The 14,951-nt window shown below is 42.2% G+C and overlaps 1 protein-coding gene across 3 annotated transcripts in view; it reads left to right on the top strand.

Moving 5' to 3' along the window:
* Positions 1-10,619, top strand: part of COPS3 (COP9 signalosome subunit 3) — a 28,386-nt gene extending 17,767 nt beyond the window's left edge. For all 3 annotated transcript variants that reach the window (XM_024564862.4, XM_024564863.3, XM_045199154.3), the window contains 4 exons: positions 3,159-3,245; positions 8,971-9,084; positions 9,881-9,961; positions 10,293-10,619. In XM_024564862.4, coding sequence (XP_024420630.1) covers positions 3,159-3,245; positions 8,971-9,084; positions 9,881-9,961; positions 10,293-10,346 — 336 coding nt within the window. In that variant the 3' untranslated portion in view covers positions 10,347-10,619. The remainder of the gene's footprint in view (positions 1-3,158; positions 3,246-8,970; positions 9,085-9,880; positions 9,962-10,292) is intronic.
* The last annotated feature ends 4,332 nt before the right edge of the window (positions 10,620-14,951 follow it).

Raw genomic sequence — 14,951 nt, 5'->3', positions numbered from 1 at the left:
GGGCAGGTCGGCAATGAACTTCACAGGGCAGGTGCGGTCCCTGTGGCCAGCCTGGGAGCCTCAGACTGTGCTCACCTGTGTTTGCACACAGTGCTGCACAGACATCCGTGACTGTTGAGGCCAGAGGTGAATGTGCTAAAGTGCATTTGAACTGTAGAAGATAAGTCAGTTCTAAAATAACTGGATGTTTTTTGGCTATAGAAGAGTGTAAAGGAAATATGAAATCCCATGTGAGCTAGGAAGGCATATACTACAAGGAATCGGAAACTGGGTGAGAGCAGGGTAAACAAAGAGAGGATTGGTTTTTCTCCTTAGAAGTGGTCTGGTCAGGGAGCAGTTTGCAACTGGGGAGAACGCGGGGAAGCTGTCTCCATGCGTTCCCTCTGCCCAGTGGCGGCAGCAGAGGAGCAAGAATAGCTGTGGGTGTTACAGGGAGGGCCACTGGGTTCTGGGTGCAGGGGAGGGGAGGGATGGTGGGCTTGACAGTGTGAGGAGCCAGAGAAGACAGTGGTGAGTGGGAGCCTGTCGTGCAGGCTGGAAGCCACACAAGGGGAGAGGAAAGAAGGTGAGTAAGTGGTCACTGAACAAGGAAAGGAAACTCATGAAGACTAGAGAAAGTAACTACAGCTTCCTGGCTAACATAAGGAAATTGGAGGATTAATAAAAAGTTAATTTCTAAGATGAAAATAAAGACTGTGAAAGAAAGCAACTCAAGAAAGATTAAAAATGACTGTAACCTGTCAGCCAGAGAAAAACCACCTTGACCCACAGGCAAAAAAAGGCTAGGGTCGAAGGGACTCAAGGTAACAAGCAGCCTAATTCTTCCCACGAAATTTTCTGTTTGGTCCCCGTGCCAGCAAAACCACCCTAAGGAAATCCCTGGTTCACCATCAAGAAGTAGCCCTTAAGAAGGAGTTGCACCCCATTTGGGTTTAGTACTTGAGGTGCAAGTAAAAGAATCAAAATATTACCAAGGTTAAAATATGGTGTACCTCGCAATGTTAAATTGCAAAAAGGCAAGTAAATGTTAAATGAATTAGAACTTAAGGAATCTAATAAGGAGGCGTCACTGCAAAAATCAGCTGTCACCTGTCTTGTGAAGCAGGCTACCACCAGTTCCCTTAGGAATATGTTTGTACTTGGAGAAGTCTGTGTAGGAAAGTAGGGTTTTCTGTTCTGGATGAGTTCGACCAGACAGACAGGAAAAGCCCATCTCACATGTGCTGACTCCTGGTGGATTGGGGTCCCCTGGGCGATGAGCACTGCCTGGGGACAGGGAGGAGAGCCTCTATGGCTGCTGGCGGGCAGGGACGGTGTCATCAAAGGGCGTGTCTGACTCTCTGATGGTGGCCTTTAGACTTTTGGGCTTTTAAGTCCCTATGCCAGAAGAATAGGAGGGGGGAAGCAAAGGATTTTATTTTTTTTTTTTTTAAGATTTTATTTATTTATTTATTTTTAGAGAGGGGGGAGGAATACCCCCCCCCCCCCCCAAGGAGAAAGAGAGGGAGAGAAATATCAATGTGTGGTTGCCTCTCATGTGCCCCTTACTGGGGACCTGGCCTGCAACCCAGGCATGTGCCCTGACTGGGAATCGAACTGGTGACCTTTCAATTCACAGGCTGGCACTCAATCCACTGGGCCATACCAGCCAGGGCAAAGCAAAGGATTTTCTAGCCATGTATGTCTCTTTCTCATTCAGACTTGGAAAATAAAAGCTTTTTCAGAAGTCTCATCAGGTAAACCGTGTGTCCATGCTGGTGACAAGAGCCTAACCCTGTAGCGTTGCTGTCTGGAAGGCAGCTAGGGACAAGGGGACATCCATGCAGGTTAAGTCTGCTCCATGTTAACGCTTCGATTGGCAATTTTCAAGATTCCTCTTCTCTGTCTCCCATCTATGCTTACGTAGATACGCCCACATAAATGTAATTGAGATTGTGTTCTTCATGCTATTCTGTCTTCTGCATTTTTGTTCAGTATGTCTTCACCTCTTTCTTGGCGACTTAAGCCTGTATCACAGTTAGCTGTGTCACTACATAGTAGTCTGTTGTGTGGGTAGATCCTAATGTATGCAGCCAGTCCTCTGCTGATGGACATCTGGGTGGCAATTTCTGTTTACTTTGAAATAAGAACAGTGTTAGTTGTATGTATTTAGAAATGTGCACTTTTGAATTCTCCTTTGTGTTAAACTACTTAAGTACTTTTTAAAAATTAACAGTCATTTTATTTTCTTGGGTGCTCTTCTCCCAACTAAAGTACATGTAGATTATTTTTGGTCTTTGGTTTATCAGGACTTTTCAAGATGAGAGTTTTAATGTGTCTTGCTCTGAGAATGCCATTATTCTAAATATTGCTGGCTTTTTAAAAAAAATCTCTTTTATTGTGTTCTTGAAACAGGCATTTTCATCATGTACCTGAGTAGAACAGTGATAAAACGCTGGTTTCCTTCCAAGTGTCCATTTGTTTACACATTTTAGCTTTGAATTTTGAAGAACTTACATATATTTTATTTAACTGGTAATAGGTTTACAATACAACATTAAAAAAATACAAAATTTCCACCCAGCTCATGTATCCCAACAACCATTTTTCTTCACCCAGAGGCAACCCAGCGCTACCAGTGCCTTGGTCGCGCTCCTAGAGAGTGCCTGCCTCTCAGTGCTCGCTGTCTCTCACCCTCATACGCAGTTTTCCCTTTCTTCTACACTGATGTTAGCGTGCACTTGTATATTTAATGATGTACGTATCTTGAATTCTTTTTTAGTTCATAAACAGTTCTCACCTTTTAAATCTTTTACAAGTCCGTAGTAGTCACTTAATGTAACAACAGTGCACTGCCCTGAGCCAGTCCTCTGCTGGCAGGCACGCGGGGTTCCCACTGCCCGCTCTCGCGGACAGCACCACCGTGAGGAACCTGGCACACGTCGTGTCAGGCAGGTCGGAGAGTGTGTATAAGATACACGCTTCTAGCAGTCACCATTCTAGAAAATTGACTAAAACCACTGGGTTCATCAATTTCCAATCATCCTCACAACAAAAAATTATTTTGTACCCTAATGGAAAGTAAATTTTCAATGATTTATTAGAACTCTGTACACATTTAATAAAATTTATTTTCTCAGTTGTTTCTATCTGTGATTAATTCTACTCTGAAATTTCAGACCTTTTTAACTCTATCGTTACAAGATATGGCAAGTCGGGTACAATTATCTGGACCACAGGAGGCAGAAAAATATGTCCTACACATGGTAAGTTTGTTTTCATTTGTATAAAACTTATTAGTGGACTTCTGTTTTTGTAAAAGTAACAGGTGTTCATTATGGAAAATATATAAAAAGAAAAGGAGGTGGGGAACACCCAAAGTAAACTCCTGTGGATACTTAGGTTTTTTTCCTTATGATCTCTGGGGTTCTCCAGTCATAGTGATCCTGTCATTTACACAGTGTTTCCTCTTTGTGCTCATTGTCAGTTTTTGTAAACATCATTTAAAACGCTTGTGAAATGTTTGATATACAAAGAGCCATAAAGCATTGCTACTCACCGTGCTGGTCCATGAAAAGGTCCCGAGCTTGTGCTCGTGTGCAGGTCGGGCGCTGCTTCCGTCCCTGGCACAGGTCTGCTCAGAGAGGCAGCGGCCAGACCTGGGCCCTCCCACGCATGAAGCAGTGTTGGGGGAAGGTTGCAAGAGCTGGAGCCCAGGTGCTCAGCACCTAGCCTCAGAGGTCAGATGCGACCAGCATACCTGACATACCCATTTATCACTTCTAGTCATACCTCCCCACTCCCCACTCCTTCGCACACATGAGGCAGATCTCGTGTGTGGGGAGTCAGCATTCTACGTTGTTCTGCTAGCGGTCTCCCCTGTGATGTCAGATGCACCGCCACATCAGGATTGGGAGTAACAGAACTGTTTTCCATTGTGATAGTGGAGTATTTTATTTCCATCATTCAATTTACCAATGTTTTGAGGTTTTCCTTCAGCCTAACCCTCAAAACATACATATATTCCAAACAAACACCTCGTGCGACTAAACCAACAACCTCAGAGTATCCGCTCAGGGCACCTTGCTAACTCTGCAGGGGTTGTAGGGTGTAAGTAAGCCACAGGGTCTCCCTGGGACCCACTCCTCAGTGGTGAGTGAGAAGAGACACATGAGTGATTCTGACACCAGCCACGGCACAGGAGTTCACGGGATGCTTTGAGGGGTCAAAGGGCAGGAGAATGGATTCTGAACACTGCATAACCAACCCAGACAGCCTGGCAGGCTCTGCATCCACAGGGGGTGTTTTATCTGCCATGGAATGTTGGCCATGTCTGGAGGCATTTTTGGTTGTCACAGCGGCAGGGAGACTACTTGCAGCTGGTGGGTGGAGGCCAGGGTGCTTCTAAACATCTTACCGTGTATGGAACACCCACAGCAAGGAAGTATTTGGCCCAAAATGTCAGCTGCCAAGCTTGAAAAATCTTGCCCTAGAGTGTAAGATCCATGAGGGCAGGTTGTTTTTTCATTAAGACTTAATTTTTTTAGAGCATTTTGAGGTTCAAAGCAAAATTGAGGGGAAGGTACAGAGATTTTCCTTTTATCCCCGTCCCCATGTATACATAGCCTTCCCCATTATCGTCATCCCTCACTGAAGTGGGACATAAGTGACAACTGATTAACCCACGTTGACATATCGTCATCATTCAGAGTCCTTAGTTTACATTAGGGTACACTCTTGTACATTCTGTGGGTTTGGACAAATGTGTAGGGGTGGGCAAAAGTAGGTCGGTTTACAGTTGTGAGCATGTAAAACACAGAGTTTAGTTTTGTATTATTTATAGAGCCTGCACGTCTTTTTCCATACAAACGACTGTAAACCTCCCTTTGCCCACCCCTGGGTAATGACGTATCCTCATCATTATGCGCTCATACAGAGCATTTTTACCACCCTAAAAATCCTCTGTGCTCTGCCTATTCATCCCGCCCCTGGCAGCCACCGATCTTTTTACTGTCTCCATAGTTTTGCTTTTTCCATAATGTCATATAGTTGGAATCATACAGTATGTAGCCTTTTCAGATTGACTACTTTTACTTCGGGGTATGCATTGAAATTTCCTCAATGTCTTTTTATGGCTTGATAGCTCATTTCTTTTTATATCCATTGCCTAAATATATCAGTTTATGCACTTACCTATTAAAGGACATCTTGCTTGCTTTCAAAATTCGGCAGTTGTGAATAAAACTGCTACAAATATCCACGTGCAGGTTGCTGTGTGGACATAAGTGCTCGGCTCACCTGAGCAAGTACCAGGACGTGTGGTGGCTGGGTCCTATGGTTAGAGTGTCTGCAAAGCTAGGTTTTCTCCTGTGTTCTCCTCTAGGAGTTCTCTAGTTTTGTGTTGTACATGTAGGCAATTTTTGTGAAAAGGGTAAAGCCTGTATCTAGATTCACTTTCTGTATCCAGAGTTGTTTCAGCCCCATTTGTTGAAAGGACTGTCTTTGCTTCATTGTATTGCCTGTGCTTCTTTGTCAGAGATCCACTGGTTGTATTTATGTGGGTCTATTTCTAGGCTCTCAGTTCTGTTCCTTTGACCTATTTGTCTTTTGGGGGGTTGCGGGGGTGGGCAGTACCACACTGTCCTGATTACTGTGGCTTTATAATAAGTCTTTTTTTGTTATTTTTCCTTTATAATAAGTCTTAAGGTCAGGCAGCGTCAGTCTCCCAGCTTTGTTCTTCTCCTTAATCTTGTGTTGGCTTTTTCTGTGTCCTTTTGTCTCTCCACATAAACCTTAGAATCAGTTCGTCAATATCTATAAAATAACTTGCTGGGAATTTGACAGATTGTGTTGAATCTATAGATCAAATTGGGAAGAATTGACATCTTGACAGCATTATCTTCCTATCCATGAACATGAAATAGCTCTCAATTTATTGGGTTGGCCAAAAAGTTCATTTCATTTTTTCCTTAAAATAAAGACACATTTTTCATTTTCACCAATAACTTTATTGATTTGAGTATGTCAGCTATCTCCCGCTATTGGCTTCTAGTGGGTAGAGGCCAGGGGTTCTGCCAAACAGCTTCCAATACACAAGAGAGACCCACAGCAAAGGATTGTTTGGCCAAGATGTCACTAGTACCAAGAAACTTCCCAAAGCACTTTCGACATGTTCTATCAGTCACAGCACCTTCTCCACACACTGCACAAATCTTTTCTTGCATTTCAGTTGTGTTTTTATCTTTCCTGAAATAATAAAGCACAATATGCCAAAAGTGTTGCATATCTTCTTCCACCTTCAATATTAAAATGGCTGCACAAAAATTCACCAATGTTGATTAGTTTTTTCAGAATGTATGCTGACATGACAGCTGTCACAGTACAGTCTAACAAAATTGTTTCGGAAGAAGTTGAAGACAACTACGCCCTACTAGAGCCATTGTACCGAAAAAAGTAAATGAACTTTTTGGCCCACCCAATATTTAGTTCTTTGATTTTCTTCATCAGGCTTTTCTAGTTTTCCTCAATAGATGTTACAGATATTTGTTGGGTGTGTTCCTGATATTTCATATTTGGGGGGAGGGATGCTAATGTAAATGGTACTGTTTTAAGTTTCAAATTACACTTGTTCATTGCTGGTATACAGGAAAGCAGGTGGCTTTCGTAGATGAACCTTGTATCCTGCAGCCTTGCTGTAATTGCTTACTAGTTCCAGGAGTGTTCAGTGGTGGGGATACTTCCAGATTTTCTGAGTGGAACTACAACTGTGAACAAAGACGGTTGTATTTCTTCTTTCACAATCCATATACTTTTTATTTTCTTTACGTGTCTTACTGTATCAGCTCCAGTACAGTGTTGAAAAGGAGTGGTGTGATGCCTAGTCACTGATCTTTGTGGGGAAACTTCAGTTTTCTTACCCTATGATACTAGCTCTAGGGTTTTTATATTCTTCATCAAGTTGAGGAAGTCTCCCTGTCTCCCTGTCTCCTAGGAGTTTCTATCATGAGTGGATATCAGATTCTATGAAATGCTTTCTGTTAGCGTGTTGGTTTGATCATGATCTTTTTAGCCTGCTGACATGATGAGCTTCATTAATTGATTTTCACATGTTTACAGGCCTTGTTCACCTGGGATAAATCCCACTTGGTTTTGGTGTATAATTCTTTTTACATATTGTTGGAATTGCTTATATTTTGTTGAGTGTTTTTCTATTTATGTTCATGAGAGAAAATGGTACAATTTTCTTGTAATGTCTCTGGAGTTGGTATTAGGGTGATGCTGGCTTCATGGCCTGAGAGGGGCTGTGCTCCCTCTGCGTCTGCTCTCCGAAAGAGACTGGCCTTACTGCTCCCTTCCTTGTCCAGTAGAGTGCACTGGTGGGCCTTTGTGGGACCGGTGCTTTGTTTTGGAAGGCTATTAATTATTGATTAAATTTATGTAATAGGTGCCACCCTATTCAGATTGTACATTAGGTATTTTTTAAGTGAACACTTTACTGAGGTATAACCCACATAAAGAAAAGTACTCCAGAGTGCAAGCTAATTACATTTTCCCAAAGTGAAGACACCTGTGGCACCAACACCTCACTTGACCCTAGGACACCTCGTGCCAGCGTCCCTCCTGCTCCTGGCTAGGAAGGCTGTTACCATCTTGACTCCTGGCATCCTACCTTAGTTGTTTTTGTTTTTGAGCTTTATTTAAAATATAATATGAAACATACAGTATACACTTTCTGGGATCTGGCTTTTTTGCTCAACATTATGAGATTCATACACAGTGTTACATGTAGTTTTAGTTCATGCATTTTCAGGGTTCCATTCTCATCAGATTAACATGGGGTTGTTTCTAATTCTAGTTACCACAAAAGGCTCTCTGTAGTGAACCTGGGCTTTCATTTCATTTGGATCTGTTCTGTTCCCTTTTTAAAGAGGCAGCTCTTTGTCTGACATGGTTGGGCTGGCTGCTGTACCATTAAACTGCATCTCTCCCTTCCAAGGTTGGAGAGAGGAGGTCACTGCAGGGAGCTTGGTAACAAACAGACTGGGTGTTCTCATGCTGTGGATCAGTTCATTAGGAATAACAACACATGTCTGCGACTTTTCTTGGCTTCTCACTTTTTAACTTTGTGGACAGAATTTGGACCAATCAAATAAGCCCGCAGTCACTGATGCAAAGAAAGAGCATAGGCCTTGAAACTACCTTGGAATCAGCATTGGCAGAAAAGTTTTCTTGAAGGACCAGAAACTAATTTCTACAGAGGTGAAACAAAAACGTGTTAGCATTTCAGTTTTTTTTAATGCAAAGGCTATGTAAATTATATATAAAGAAATTAATGTTTAAAGACACAAGGGCAATTTGAAAGCATTGTGCTAAGGGAAACAAGACATGAAAAACAGATATTGTATGATTCCATTTATAGGAATGCCCAGAAGGGGCGGATCCAGAGAGTAGGAAGTAGACTGTGGTTGCCAGGAGCTGAGAGGATGGGCGGGAGAATTGGGAGTAACTACCTCCTCCACCCCCACCGCCCTGTGTGGGGCTTCCTTTAGGGTGACGAAAATGTTTTGGAACTGAGAGAAGTGGCGCTCACACACTGCAAATGTACTGAATGTCACTGACTTGTTCACTTTAAAATGGTTAATTTAAGGGATAGCTGTAATTGAACAATAAAATTTTTTTAAAAAATGGTTAATTTACATTATGTGACTTTTACCTCACATGTAAAATAAAATACAAATTAAAAAATTAAAGGTGTGGGTTTTTATGAGTGTCAGTTTTGCACTCCATAGCATCACTAATGGTGTCTAGACTGTACTAGGTATTCAGTAAATACCTGTTGAATAAACAGTTGGTGCTTTTAAAAATAGACACACAAATTTATGTATGTACTTACTGCTTTTTGTGCTTTCCCTCATTGTATTGAAGCACCGTCGATTCACGTATATTCAGGTCTCATCTGTTTTCCTGATGATGATGATGTTGTTGTTGTAGATAGAAGATGGCGAAATCTTCGCCAGCATCAACCAGAAGGACGGTATGGTCAGCTTCCACGATAACCCTGAGAAGTACAATAACCCGGCCATGCTCCACAACATCGACCAGGAGGTAAGTTCGAGTGCCCGGTGTTCATTTGTTTTGATTGATGTTTGAGGTGTTGTATTTGAAATACTGTCCCTTTGCTCCAGGATAATTTTAGTTTTACATACAGGTAGTTCTCAACTAGCTTCCAGGAACATCTTATGATTACTGTAATTTCATCCACACCCAGCTGCCAACTCTAATGTAGAGTCTGTCTCTGTGGTGACATGTGCTCAGAGTTCCAGGCCAGGAGGTCAGAAAACAATGGCGTCAAGAGTAGGATGAAGGAGGAAAGACACCTGACACCGTGATTGGGCGGCAGCCATGGGCCTTAGAGCAGCTGCCCCTGTGGCTTCTGAGGCCTTGCTGCTCTGAGGGCCACTCTGGGCTCTGGCCTGAGTTGGAGTTGTGTGGGTGGTCTCTGTTTCTTACCCCTGCCTAAGGAAATGAACCAAACACAGAAGAGATACATAGTATACTTCCACAACCCCTTTTGCAATTCAAAATCAGAAAAAAATCTTGAAAACTAAGTGATTTTTGGTAACTCATTTGATGGTAAATGTCACCTGAAATGATTTATAGTCTTTATTTGTTGTACTTAGTGTGAATGTTTTTAGGTTTCACTGCAAATGATAATATGTTTGATTATGGGGTGCTACCCTAGATCCTACTAGGATGTTAGGTAATGCACAGTACTTATACTGTATTAAATTTCTGAATTCAAAAATTCTGACTCCAAAACCAGGGTAGCCCCAAGGATTCAGGTCAAGGGGCTGTGAACCTAAACCTGCTAACTCTCACCCTGAACGTGTCTGTCACACAGATGCTGAAGTGCATAGAGCTGGACGAGCGGCTGAAGGCCATGGACCAGGAGATCACCGTGAACCCCCAGTTTGTGCAAAAGGTGATTGATTCAGATTCCCCTCCTTAACGAGAAGTGGGGTGGGTGGAAGAGGAGGAGGAATGTGGACTCAATTTCAGGGTGAATGTTCATTTGCCAGGAGTTCTGGAGAACTTTTATCACTAAGTTCACAGAGACTGATGAGGGCATTTTCAGCCTACAGACTGGAAGTTGCTTAGAGAACACATAGCGGGTACCTGGAATAGCTTCCTCTCCACGGTGCAGCAGGACAGTTCTGCACACGGAGACATAGGGGCCTGACCCCAGGGGGCCCATGTGTGCTTGTGGGACAAGGGCAAACAGAAATACACTCTCTCGCTCTCTTCCTATACAGAGCATGGGATCACAAGAAGATGATTCTGGAAACAAACCATCCAGTTATTCTTGAAACAAATGGCCATCCTGATTGAAGTGAGAGAAGTGCTCATCTTGGCCAGTAGCAAGTGTTAGGAGGGCAGCAGGGAGGACCAGGCCTGTTTCACCTGGTCAGGAGGGAATTCCAGTTTGTGTTGGCTTCTTCAGTCCTGTGTGCTTTCAGAAAACTATTCTCTCTGCGAAGGAAAAAAAAAAATCAAACTTTAAAGTCTGTTGTGGATTTATTTATCCTCAGATTAATGTTGTTACTGCATTAAATCTACCTTTTTGTTTTAAATTACTCGAACACTGACGTGTCTTTGTATCACTTTTTTCCCAACTGAAAAGTTTTTTTAAAACATTTTGAACAGAAATACTTAGATTTTAAAAACTTTTGGAAGATTTGGATCTAAAGTTTATTATCAGTTGCCTTAAAAATAAAATAAAATGAAAACTAGGAGAGTCCACAAGGCAGAAGCTATTTCTTTATGATTCGAATTGACATGCATTGTAGCGACAGTATGAATTGTGAATTAAAGACAATGTCAATAGAAGTAAGACATTTCTACTGGTGCAGGTAAGCTAACATTGGCGATGCTAGTTCTAAAGGTTTTTAATTTCGGTCTCATAGCCATCAGTCCTATAGTCCTAATATCTGCTTTCTTGTTATCCTTGCAAACAGTTCTTTGGGACCCCATGTTGCTTAGGCCCAGTCCCAAGGTTATTTGCCCTGCTTTAACCTTCCAAGGTTTCAGGCATGTTGTGCAAGGCAGCTCCTCTGGTGTGGCAGCTCCGGCCCCATTTAAAGCAGCTGTTTATGTAACTTTTTTACACCGTGAAAGATACCAGCTAGCCTTAGAGAATAATTACTCTCTTACCTAAGGGTCAAGTACTTTTATAGCAAATAATTGTGCAGAAGGGTAATTTAAGACAGGTTTTTAGGTATGCTGAACTATTACTGGTGTCCATTGGTAGACCTGCCTTGTTCAATTCCCTCCTGTTTCTATGCCAATCTATAAGTTGTATTGATCAGTTGCTTTTCAAAGATTCACTTTGGGGTCTGTGATTTTTTTTAAAACAATTGGTCATTTGTTTATCTCTCAATACAAGTGGTCTGGGGGAGGCATGCAGGATCGGAGCCTCCAGGTACCCTGGCTCATTTAACTTGACCTCTTCAGCCTCTAGAATGTTCGCTTTTAGTTCATACTTCTCATTCATGGTTTCAAGATGGCCTTTGCACCTCCATGTGTCTTACCTACAGTCTAATCCAAGAGATGGCTCATGAAGTAGGATGGGTCAGTGCCTGTATTGGGAAAGGTCCCCAGGAGAGCTCCGCAGACTTGTGCTTACATCTAATAGCCTGCAACTGTGTCACGTGGCCACCCTGCGTGAAAGCTGTCAGGCCTTAATTTGAGGCTCCTCTCAGTCCAAGACCATGAGGTCAGGAGCGGTTGGGAGAGCAGTGGTTTCCTCTGAGGGCCCTCCTCCCCGAGTCTCCCCACGCTCCTTCCCTGGGGTTTGTAAGTTCTAAGTTGATTGGGCTGCAGCTTGAAATGGTAGCCAATCTGTAGAAGAGAACGTCTGCACAGAAGTCCGAGCACTTGTGGGGGCCCCGAGAAAGTAAAGGGCTGGAACGTCAGATCTGGTATTTGTGAGCAGGAAAACTAGGCGGCCTACCTTTTTTTAGGCAGTTGAATTACCTAATGATGGTGAACAAAGAAAATCCTATCTGCCTCCTTTCCTATCTGATTCCTAAAATCAAAAGTTGAGACCAGAGAACTTTTGCATAGTAAACTATTAAAGTTTGTTATTAGACTAACAGGAAACCATTTGGTAACTTAAAAGCAGTGAGTATTACATTAAAACACAAAAATCCTATCAGTTGAATTCTCATTGGGGGAGGGGCTAATTTTTAAAAGCTTTCTAAAATTGCTGTGTTAACAATGCTGAATTAACAATAGTGTGTTTTTTAAGGGAAAATACTAGACTACCACTAATAGCTCTTGCTTGCAACTGGATGGACACTTTTTATGCAGAGTTGACTGTCTAAAACTTTGAAACTGTCTAAAATGGTCTATGACCTAAAACTTTGAATTGACTTAGAGGGTGTACGTGAGTCCCACCTTCTGAGATTATTACCCATTGTCTGCTGCCTTCCAGCAGCCGGGCACACCCCACACTGTCAAACACGCCTGAAAACATGGAGCATAGTCTTGGTCGTTCGGACAAAGGAAAGCCTAGGTTATTTTTTATAACAAGGAGTCTACCCTTAAAATAATGCGGTGTGATTAAAAAGATTAGATCCAATTGCTTACAAATGAAACATACCTCCTTTTCCTGAAGCTGGAAACTGATTCAGTAACATGGTGATTTGACTGAAAGATAAAGCCAAACTGTATTCTGTACCTGCGTGAAACTGTAGGTTGGTGGAGGCATATGTAAACACCTCTACAAGAAATTGCACAAGAAGACTTTGGCAACAGGTGTCCCTAAAGCACTTGTCAGCCTGGATGCACAGCTATCAGTACCTATTCAATTAAGCCTCTTGATTTAGTAGTAGGAAGGCAGAAAAGCATCAAGAAATCTTTTATTCTGTTTTAAAATAATTTAAATTTTTTTTCCAGTTACAGTTGACATACAATATTATGTTAGTTTTAGGTGTATAACATAGTGATTAGACATTTATATAACTTACAGAGTGATCACTCCATATGTCTAGTGCCCATCTGAAGCCATACACACTTACTACAATACAGGGTGGGGCAAAATTAAGTTTACAGTTTGTATGGAAAGTAATACAATAATAATACAAGAAAGAATTTTGTGTACTCTCAACTATAAACCTACTTTGCTCCACCCTGTATTGTTGACTATATTTTCTATGCTACACTTTACATCTCCGTGACTGATTTTACAACTGGCAATTTGCACATCTTAATCCCTTCCTCTTTTCACCCAGTTCCCCAACCCACCTCCCATCTGGCATCCATCAAAATGTTCTCTATATCTATGACTGTTTCTGTGTTCATTTATTGTGTTTTTTAGAGTCCATATACGAGAGAGCACCCCCAAAATGGAATTTATTTATAAGAAATTGTGTATTCTTACATGTTTAAACTTCAGTCACATTCAAAGTACTGCATTTGATGCAATACACCTATTGAGACATTTTTTCCCCCACTGCTCAAAACAGTCTTTGAACACATTGGTTTTGATGCCTTTTTAGTACTTCTGACATTTTTTTGTTTCACCTTTCCACATCAGCAAATGTTTCCCTTTGAGGACTCTTTTCACCTGGGGAAACAAACAAAAAAAAGTGTCTCAGCGAGATGGGGTGAATAGAGAGGGTGGGGCACAGGGGTCATGCTGTTTGTGTTCAAAAACTGCTGAACACTCAATGTGGTGGGGGCAGGTGCGTTTGTAAATCACCCATGATGAAATGGGCAAATGAGTTGAAGGAGTCTTCAAAAAAAATTCACTGAAGTGGAACGCATTCTTCTAACAACGCCAGCTGGTGCACTGATGCAGACGGGTCCCTAGAACTCACCCAGTGTGGGAAGCCTGTATACTACAAGGGGCCTGCCCTCCAAAAGATGATTCACTTTTTTTGGGTCCCCCCGGTATACGTAAAACCATATGGTATTTGTCTTTCTTACCTTTTTCTTTATTGAGTTTATTGGGGTGACATCAGTTAATAAAATTATGTAGGTTTCAAGGTTGCAACTCTAACAGCATCTGTGCACTGTATCCTGTGTTCAGGCTCCTTCTCTCACCATTCATCTCCCTTTCCTACCTCCTCCCCACACCTTTCCCTCTGGTCATCGCTGTGCTGTTGTGTCTATGAGGTTTACAGTTGTGAGTAGCAAAACAGTTTATTCTTGCATTATGACTTATTGTATTATTATTAACCTACTTTTGCCCACCCCTGTGTGAAGTTTGTGCTGTCCGTTATCAAGAGGAATTGGATTGGTAAGAATAATTAACCCTATAAAGGCAATGCCTAACCTAATTCCACTCCTACTCCTTAACCGGTAAAAGGCGGCGGGAAACAAATTGCAATTTCATCCTTTTCTCATGTCCTCTCTTCATCATAACACGAATATTCAAAGAGAAAGTGACCCCGGCGATTTAAAGAAACAACACAGACACCCATTTCTGCTATTTCTGCTTTAGGATGGCTGACGTTCTTTCCCAATGCTTCAGAAAAACCACGCTCTGGACACCCTGCCCAGCCAGGGCAACTGGCTCTGGGTGAAGGGCACACAGCCGAGCGCGGGTCGTAATCTCTTAATTCCAAGGACCTACAGTACATTGTGCGCGGATAGCTGTAACACTTAACTTTAAAAAAAAAATTTATTTATTTTTAGATAGGGGGAGGGAGAGAGGGAGAGAAACATCAATGTGTGGTTGCTTCTTGAGCGCCCCCTACTGGGGGACCTGGCAAGTGCCCTGAATGGGAATTGAACAAGCGGCCCTTTGGTTCTTAGGCTCACGCTCAATCCACTGAGTCACACCAGCCAGGGCAACAGTTAACTTTTAAGCAGACAGGTTAATAGGCCCCGAGATTTTGCGAAGTATTTACTAAAGAATCAATCAGTATATTTTAGAAACTCCCCCGGACTGCCTAGGCGCGTAGACA

This window comes from Desmodus rotundus, chromosome 9 (assembly GCF_022682495.2).
Source record: "Desmodus rotundus isolate HL8 chromosome 9, HLdesRot8A.1, whole genome shotgun sequence".
Lineage (NCBI taxonomy): Eukaryota > Metazoa > Chordata > Mammalia > Chiroptera > Phyllostomidae > Desmodus > Desmodus rotundus.
This window is presented reverse-complemented; position numbering and strand designations above follow the sequence as displayed.